Source organism: Phalaenopsis equestris, unplaced genomic scaffold (genome assembly GCF_001263595.1).
Source record: "Phalaenopsis equestris unplaced genomic scaffold, ASM126359v1 Scaffold000196, whole genome shotgun sequence".
NCBI classification, from domain to species: Eukaryota; Viridiplantae; Streptophyta; class Magnoliopsida; order Asparagales; family Orchidaceae; genus Phalaenopsis; species Phalaenopsis equestris.
The window spans coordinates 421112-430994 of record NW_018164638.1 but is presented as its reverse complement, the minus strand read 5'-3'; the positions used below and the strand labels follow the sequence as shown (position 1 = coordinate 430994).

Here is a 9883-nt window from a genome sequence, read left to right as displayed (position 1 = left end):
TTAAAATAAATTGTGATGGTTTTTCAACTCCGCTCTTAATTTACTTTTCGATCCGGCCAATTGAATTGTTAAAATATGTTGTGAAACATATGATCCTGGAAATGGAGTATGAGTTCTACAACATAGTGAGAATCACATTTAAGTCCATGAAGGAGTATTTCGTTCATGGAATTAAGTGCAAATAAATGGGAAAATATACTTTGTTGGGTGTAGAATTTGATATTTCTAGAGTGACAGACTAAAAATCCCCAATTCGATCTTAGTTTTTAAAAACAAAAGCAGAGCCTTCAAGGGAAGGGAAGTGGGAGCTCTGGAGTGGGAGCCAGTATCCTCCTAGCCTAGCCATGAATTTAGGGACTAAACATATGATTAGTCAATGATTTTCTATAACACTGAATCAAGGTAGAGAATTAAAAGTGCTTTTATTTGACACAATACATATTTAAACTATTTATCTCATCTCATTTCACAAAAAACTCATTGTAGTGGGAAAGATGTTTTTTCATCTTAGAAAATTTCATCATATAAACATAGTTTAGTAGTTATTAATTTTAAATTCTGTTAGTAGTAAATAATTTAGCTTTGATAGTATCTTCAAAATTCAAAATTAGTGACAGTAATTTTGCATGATTTCTGTGATTTTCCTAGTTAATTTATCATTTCAAATTTAAATTTTCCTCGTGGGATCAATATTTGGGACTTAAACAGAAAGTTTTATATTACTTGATAACAATATGTATACTTGCGTAGAATCTCAATCTTAAGAGCCTAACATTATTATTATTAAAATACCACTTCAAGTTTTTGGTATTATTATAAAGCGGAGTCAACTTTATAAATTTTACACAAATATATTCAACCGAGATCAGTTGTTGCCACTGACGTATCAACACACATCAATGGTGCAGTACTAATCTTAGTGACCTCAGGCTCTGGAGCTAGCCATACAGACAATTCCATCTCAAGTATTTTTCTATGATGCAAAACCATTAAAGCTTCTGAGGTGATGGCAGGAATCATCTCTATTTTTTAAGCAACCATTGAAAGTACAATTTTATATCAGGGCATCACATAAATTTACATTTAGTGCATCAGAGTTTTCATTACAGTCACTTCTAGCATTAAGTATGCATCTCACTCATCTGTAGTTGTTACGCAGTGTGTTTTTATTATCAACAATTTGCATATATTTGTTACACTTATAATATTCTCACTAGCTAAGATTGATGTAATATTGGGTATGAATTTAGGGATCGAATTCTTTAATGGAAGTAGTATGTAGGCACCGAAAAATTAATTTTCTTCCCCTCCAGAACCACGCAGCCTTCCCCTAAATTATTGTCAATATGCCTTGATCACACTAATAGAGTGATACCTTCTTTCTCTTAATTGCATAAGTCATATCATTCTTTCCTCTACTTCCTTCGCTCCCTATCACTTTCTCACTTCGAACACATTCTGAGCACACCTTTTTCTTCTGCTCATCGTCGCCTTCCTAAACTAGCTTCATGTGTTCAACTCCCACTATTGCATAAGTCATATCATTCTTTCCTCTACTTCCTCCGCTCCCTATCACTTTCTCACTTCGAACACATTCTTAGCACACCTTTTTCTTCCGCTCATCGTCGCCTTCCTAAACTTGCTTCATGTGTTCAACTCCCAACCTTAATTTAAGGGAAAGTGGGCTTGGGCATCGGATGACTCATAACCCTCTTCCCATGTGTCATTCAGTCTCCCCTTAGCATTCACCAAAACCCCTCTTCTTTCCACCTTCCTTCACCCTCTCAGCTATCCCTCCTCCTTAATGGACAAATTTCTTCCCATGTTGGAGGCCTTAGGTGGGCTCTCCCCTCATTTCTTATTATTCTCCTTCCTTTAATAATGTTATTTCCTAATGATTTGATTTGTTATTTATGTTTTTGCTAGGTAATCTTCTTAGGTTAAGATAAGGTTAATCTCAAATCATTCCCTATGTATTCTTATACAATTAATAATAACAATAACAACAACAACAACAACATTAATAAAAATATCAATTAGGTTACTCCTAACTCAATAAATAATTAGTTTTAATGATATAATTGCATAATTGTTAATATTTCAAAATTTTTATGTGTAGGACCTACTCTTTGACTTTGGCTGAATCACTATTAAATTTGAAATTTTATTTATTTTCTCAAGTTAAGTAACTATTAATTATTAGGGGAAAAACATACCCTTTATTTTTATGAGTTGCATCCTTACTACTTATATTTGATTTCTAGCTAGCTATAGATTTGTTAATGATACCTTCAAATTTGTCAATATGGTTGAAGTAAATTTTATTTCTTGTTCATAATGAATTTCATGAACAATCAATATTACTTTATTATTGCATAAAATTATATTTAATTACTTATGTCTTGTATTTCTAATATCTAAATCTCATTGTTACAAATTCATAATTATTTATAAGTAGTGTTGGGTATATTATAGTTATATTCATGTGCCTTGATTGTGGTGCATGAAATTTGTATGATATTAAAATATTATTATATCGGTATTAAACTCCTGCTAAGGCTAGGCAGATCGATAGGTCATTAGAGAAATCGTTGATTATATATATATATATATATATATATATATATATCATTTTTATATTATGAGGGAGTGTTAAAACATTATTAAATTCTTTTTTAGATAAATTCTTGTTTATTTGTTTCTCTTTTATCTTTTTAAATTTGTATTAATTTTATGTTATTATTAATTCTACTAAAAATGTGTTTTTATTATCAATTTATAAACTTATCATTACGATTAAAGATATTCAAAATTGTAATTAATATACTAATCATTGTACTTATTCTTAATGATAAATTATACATATATATTTCAGGAAAGCTAATCCTTCTAGAAGTTCAAAGCTGCAAAAGACCTACCAAAGGAACCACAATACTCTGCATTGACCATCCGATCATCTGTTGACCAAAATGAACGGTAGTGATCAAAGCAGTGCCGCGTAGAGGCATCACCCCTTCCAACGGTCCATTTTCATGGCTAAGAAATCGTTTACCGACTTCCCCTTCCACAACACTTCTTTGATCTCTTCAACGCTTCAGAAGATTTTTCTTCGTTTTTATTGTTTTTTTTTCTTTGTTAATTTGTGGTTAAATTCTTCTGCAAGCAGACTTTTTTAATTCCTCCGCAGTTCTCCGAGTAACAGCGCGTTTTGAAAGATTCTAGCTTTGAACGATTCGCCGATCGCTGCCTTATTTTATGGTTTAGGGTTCTTGAGTTCGGAAGATCGTTTGGGGCTTTTCAGGTAATCTTTTCTTCACTAATTCCGCTCTGTTTTCTGAATTTTATTTTATAAAAGTTTCAATTGATTCTTTCTTCTTCGATTTTAGGGTTTGTTGGTGTGATCTTGATAGAATCAGGCGGAAAGGGACGGTCTTGTTTTGGGGTATTGATCCTGTTTGAGCTGTCGGAGGATAATCTGTGTGTTGATTATGGGATTATTTTTTGACCGATAATTATTTTGCTAAATTTGGGACGCTGGTCGTCGTGGGATATGTTGGAACCGTAGATGCCCTGTTTTTGCAGATTTGATTTTATTAGTAATTTTGTTTTCTTCTAATGGAGATTTGGTGGTTAATTCTGTAGGGTTGTTCAGGAAATCTTTGGGGCTGTCTGGTTACAATTAGGGTTAAGAAAATCCTGATTTTGTAAGTCTTTATGATTAAAATGTGAAAAAAGTTTGAATTTGCAATTGAAAAATATCAAATTTGAATAAAACCTTTTGTTGTTTGTTTTAGGGTCTAGGATTTGTGAGAGGAGGAATGTTTAAATCCTTATTTAGTCCTATGAATGATGGGATTTAACAAATTGTAGATTCAATCAACAATGGATTTGAAATGGGATTTGTGGAAATAGTGTTATGGAAGATTTACACACCACATAATTCTTATGTAATTGCATATCTAATACCTAAACTTCGTTTTTTACATTTATTATGTCGCGCATATGCATGGAAAGGCGCATTTCACTTTTCAAGAGTTAAAATAGTGGTATTTTTTTTTATGTGATTCTAATGATTTGGGTTGTGTAAATGTAAAAAGTAATTTTTAGGTATGTATGTAAATGCATAGGAATTGGGCGGTAAGTATGTAAATGCCACTAAGTCCTCTATTATGCAATTTCTTAAAAAATCTTTGGGACTTCAAATCCTACAATTTTGATAAATCCAGTTTCAATCCTGTTATTAGTACAATGTAGGTTTTGTTTAATCCCACCAATGACAAGATTTAATGGATTTGATTTATCCTCTAAAAAATCGTAAATATTTGGCTGCAAGTAGGATTTAACGTTCATAACATTGAGTAAATCAATAAATCCACCGAACTTCGGGATTTGATAAATTGGGGATTTAGGTTGAATTGAAGGCAAATTTGTTTAATTAAATCCCTAAATCCATAAATCCACTGAACTCCCCCATCTTGCTATTTGTTTGGATTTAGTAAATCCGGGATAAATCCTATTGAAAGCCTTCTTCACTAAACAACCCCTTAAACCATTTATTCGTATATATAAAGAGGTAAAAAGGGTCATCCAAGTAGTTTTCATATTTTAATCCTCTCAAGATTTACAAAATTTACTAAATCTTACTCGAATTAAGTTTTTCTTGAGCCGAATAACTTTATCATAACATTGTTAATGATTGTTCTACTCACAATACATTTTTAGGAGATTATCCCTTTTACATAACACATGTTATTGCCGCCGGTGTCTGTACATAATCTTTTATTACGCTATGGTGAATGATTGTAACTTGTCATGGGTTTATTTATTAAACTTATGAAAGATTCTATTATAACATTTTCTTTTCCATTGAACTTTTGTTGTGGTTTTTATTAATGTTTGGATAAGGTGTAGCGAAAATGCTAAGTTTTGTAGCCTATTTCTTAAAATCCTAATCAAAGTGTGACATGCTTCGGAGTTTTTTTTATTGTGTTCTATTGAATCCGCCCTTTTTTTGAAACTTTCTTCGTGATTTTTCTTTGCTTTCTTAACTCTTTCTATGTTGTAACATCTATAAGAATTAATTTTATTGAGAAAAGTGTCAAAATGGTCCTCTGGCTCCTTTTAAAAATCATTTTAGTCCCAAAGTCTATAAAAGTGTCAAATTAGTCTCCAAACTCTTTTAATGGGGGCTAAAATAGTCACCGTAGGGACCATTTCAGTGCATGTTAAAAGTGTCTAATGACTAATTTGGCACTTACAGACTTTAGGACTAAAATAATTCATGTAAATAGTCAGTGGGCTATTTTGACTAATTTAATAATATCTTATCATAGTTTCTAGCTTTTCAATCAAATTTTGTTTCTTCCTGCTCCAACTCTGATGTTTTTTTTTTCTTTTTGGCTCTCTAGCATTTTATAGAGTATTATCGAGCCAACAAAATGTCTAGAGTTGGTGTACCAAAGACGCCTAATACAAAGCTCTACGGGAAGAACAATGGAGCATCTGGCTTTTCAAGCAACAACCCTTTCGACTCTGATTCGGACACTGAAAGAAATGCTCGACCTACAAGAGCTTCGTCTGCTCCGGCAATCAACCAGTCGAGCCACAGAGGTCCAAAATCTACTTATGAAGCAAGTGGGCATTCACCAGCTTCGCGTTCCGCTTTTGCCGCCGGGACGAATCGGTACGAGAATGGACTCGATGAATATAATGGTTTTGAGAGCCAGTCATCAGTTCAGGAACTGGAGAAGTATGCTGTACAGCATGCAGAGGAGACCACACAGAAAATAAATGCCTCTTTGAAGGTTGCTGAAGAGATTAGAGAAGTTTCCTCTAAGACTCTTGTTACCCTTCACCAGCAGGGTGAACAAATAACTAGAACTCACTTAACTGCAACAAATATTGATCAAGATCTTAGTAGGGTATGTAAATTTTTATTTATTTATTTTTTTTTGGAAGATTTGCATACATACCACTTAATTTTTATGAATTTACATATATACCAGGTAAGCTTCAATTTTTACTTATCTGCCGCCATTCCTATGCATGAAAAAGGTGTATTTTACTTTTTAAAAGCTAAGATAGTGGTATTTTTGATGTGATATAAAAGATTTTAGTGGTATGAATGTAAAAAAACAAAGTTATGATGTTAGATATGTAAATACATAGGAATTGGGTGGTATGTATATAAGACAGAATTTATTAAATCTAATAAATGTAGATTTAATAACTTTTGAGAGGATTAAAACCAAAAAAGTTATCTAGCATGATGAACTGTTTAATCCTGTCAAATGTTGATGAACTATTTAGTTATTTTTTGAGATTTAAGATTTGTGAGGGAGAATCTTTAAATCCGACCTTGTGAATGTTGGGATTTGATAAATATTGGACTAAACCAATGAAGGAGCTAATACGGTATTTATCGAAATTATAGTCCTTCAAAATTTATCATTTTTGTCATTTTGAAACTTGTTAGGGGCATTTACATACATGCTACACAGTTCTTATGTATTTACGTATCCAAAACCTAAATTCTCATATTTATGTTCATGCCACTCAAATCTTTAACATCACATTAAAGATATCACCATCGGTAAATTTTATAAAGTAAAATACACATTTTCATGCATACGATTATGACACCAAGATGTTAAATGTGTAAATATCAAACTTTGGGTGTTATGTAAATACATAAAAACTGTGGTAATATATGTAAATTTCCCAAGTTATCATCTCACTTATATTTCTTGTAGTAGAATTACAATCATTATGGAAAGGAATCATATTGAATCGTCTACATTTTTTTTTAGGGGGAAAGGCTCCTCGGAAGTCTTGGCGGGCTCTTTTCGAAAACTTGGAAACCTAAGAAAAGCCGCGATATAAAAGGACCTAGGCTTTCAAGAGGTAAAGCATAGAATGCATTTCACATGAATTTATTGTGAATTTGAAGGTGAATTTCATCTAACTTCACTACCTCTCGTAGATGATTCTTTCATAAGAAGGGGCAATCATATGGAGCAGAGACAAAAACTCGGATTAGTTTCTCCTCGGTCCCGATCGAATCCCCCTGAATTCAGGGATGAACCTTCATCTGCCTTGCAAAGGGTTGAGGTTAGTTAAATGGAAGATTTGCATACATACCACTCAATTCTTATGTTTTAACATGTCTAACATCTAAACTTTAATTTTTAATAAAGAGTCAAAATAATCCTCAGACTATTTTTACATGGGACCATTTAGTCATGTAGTCTATACAACAACAATAAAAAGCCTTTATCCACTAAGTGGGGTCGGTTACATAAATCATTTTTCTCCATTGCATTCTATTAAGTGTCATATTTTCATTTAATTATAATAGATTAAGATTATTTTTTATATAATATGCCCAAGTCTACCTCTGCCCTACTTAACATAAGTCAACTCTAAAGCATCTACTCTTCTAACCGGATCATCAGATGATCGATGTTTAATGTGACCAAATCATCTAAGACAGGACTCTCTAATCTTGTTTTCCACTGGAGCTACACCAACTCTTTCATAGATAAATTCATTTCACGTTTTGTCTCTAAGTATCAAGCCATTCATTCACCTAAGCATTCTCATGTCAGCAACATTTAACTTTGTTTTATGTTTCTCTTTTAAAGACCAATATTCTACGTCATAAAGCATTGCAAGTCTTACCACCATCTCATAAAATTTTCCTTCGAGTATAAGCAGTACTTTTTCTATCACACAATAGGCCCAATGCATACCTCCACTTCCTCCAACCAACTTGAATTCTACTAATAACATCCCCATCTATATCACTATCACTCTAACAATAAACTCTAGATATTTAAAACAAATGTTCACACTTTTTAATGATTTGATCACCCACACTTATAACTCTGCCACTAGAGCTACGACTACTTCCATGCATTCAATTATAGATATATTCAAACAAAGGCCTTTAGACTCCAATTTAGATCTTCATTTCATGAGCGAAAAGCATACACTAAGATACATCGTCCTCCCAGAGATAAAAGTGTCAAATTAGTCTCCCGACTCTTTTAATATGGGCTGAAATAGTCCTCCATGCGGATTAAATTGACACTTATACAAACCCTCAAATTACTTACGGGATCATTTTGATGCTTTTCACTTTTATGTTTACATATATGCCCCACCTTTCAAATGCATGAAAAAGATGTTTTTAACTTTTTAATAGTGGTATTTTAGATGTGATATGAAAGATTTGTTGGTATAAATTTAAAAAGTAAAGTATAGGTGTTAGATATGTAAATACATAGTGATTGGGTGTTATATATGTAAATGGAAATAAATAATTTGCAGAATGAAGTGCTCTAAACTGGTATTTCATCATATACTTGTTACTCCTTTTTGATTGACCAGATGGAGAAGGCAAAGCAAGATGATGCACTTTCAGACCTCAGCAACATATTGGGTGAGCTCAAATCAATGGCATTAGACATGGGATCTGAAATTGAAAGGTAAAGATTGTTTATTTATTCCCTTCGAATATATGTAGCTGCTTCGTTAAAAAGATTAGTTTGGAATAATTTTCTGTCTGCTATGTGTTATAGACCGCTTGGTGTTTGGTAGTATAATATAAACAGGATTTAGCCAGGATTTAGCGTAAACCCAATCAAACATCAAAAAAATGAAAATTAAATTCAACGTTCTATTAAATCGAAATTTTTCACGTTCATCTTTTCTCCCTACGCTTCGTCTCTTTCAGGGCATAAATCCGGATTTAGTAAATCCGATTGTGAGACAAATTTAAGAATTTCTCCCTATCATCGCTCGCGAGTTCATCTCCGTCGCACTGAAGATCGGATTTACTTGATTTGATAAATCCTATTTAACATAAATTAGGCTACAGCCAATCACCGCCTTAAAGAACTATTTTCTTGTTGTTTTCTAGAAATTTTAAAATCGAAGGTTGGGTTTTGCAACCAAATCCATTAGTGTGATTACTATAAGAAAGTTTTTTAGAAAAAAAGAAATTAATATATATAATTCTCACTGTAGCTTTCTAAGTTATCCTCAACACAACTTTGTAACAATATTTATGAAAAATTATAGCTGTTCCAAACAGACTCTAAAAAGGTTCTCACAAAGACCTTCTCGCTCTGTTCTATCTGGAAATCTTATTATGTTTTTTCATGGTTAATTGCAGGCAGAATAAGGCTTTGGATCACATGGAAGATGATGTACAGGAACTAAACTACAGAGTACAGGGTGCCAATGCGCGCACTCGCCGCCTTCTAGGAAGATAAAACAGAAATCTGTCAGTGTTTGTTGATCAAGACCAAGTTTTTACAGAACTTTTTCAGATAATTGTATTGCAATGGATTTTACCTGGGCTGATGATGAACAGCAGGTGTTAAGTGGTAAATCTGTGTTGGTGATCATTGTAATTTTTTTTCTTTATAAACAATCACTGACTTATCAAATCAGACGCTTTGTATTTGGTTATTGTAATGAATTTTAGTTTTGGGAAGGTGTTCTCTGACAGAATAAGTTTTCTTCTGATTCAAGTAGCTGGAATGGGGAAAAAATTTGCGTACTTAAGACGTACGCAGCGCTGCGTACATAATGGAGGTTATATGGGCGTTATATCGGCATTATATTCATGTTATATCCCTTATAACCTCCATATAACTTTCATGTAACCTACATATATATGAAAACAAAAGCGTGAAACTTATTTGTAAGTTCAAGTAGGTTATATAGAGGTTATAAGGGATATAACGCGAATATAATGTCGATATAACCTTCATTTTATACGCAGCGCTGCGTACGTCTTGGGATGGGGCATCTCTGTATTTGTTCTCCTAAGTAAATAAGAAGGTTGAAATTTGAAAGAGGGCATTGACATACA

The 9883-nt window shown here is 32.8% G+C and overlaps 1 protein-coding gene across 3 annotated transcripts; it reads left to right on the top strand.

Annotated features, from left to right (window-relative positions):
• The first annotated feature begins 3016 nt into the window (after positions 1-3016).
• LOC110022522 (SNAP25 homologous protein SNAP33) lies at positions 3017-9502 on the top strand. 3 transcript variants are annotated; one of them, XM_020721507.1, is made up of 7 exons: positions 3017-3301; positions 3387-3442; positions 5409-5921; positions 6810-6903; positions 6983-7110; positions 8392-8489; positions 9179-9502. In XM_020721507.1, the coding sequence occupies exons 3-7, from the start codon at positions 5439-5441 to the stop codon at positions 9276-9278; spliced, it is 903 nt and encodes a 300-aa protein (XP_020577166.1). In that variant the 5' UTR covers positions 3017-3301; positions 3387-3442; positions 5409-5438; the 3' UTR covers positions 9279-9502. The 3 variants fall into 3 exon arrangements, with proteins under 3 accessions (XP_020577166.1, XP_020577165.1, XP_020577164.1); XM_020721506.1 differs by lacking the exon at positions 3387-3442 and having other exon boundaries at positions 3018-3301; positions 5421-5921; XM_020721505.1 differs by lacking the exon at positions 3387-3442 and having other exon boundaries at positions 3018-3301.
• Positions 9503-9883: the final 381 nt, after the last annotated feature.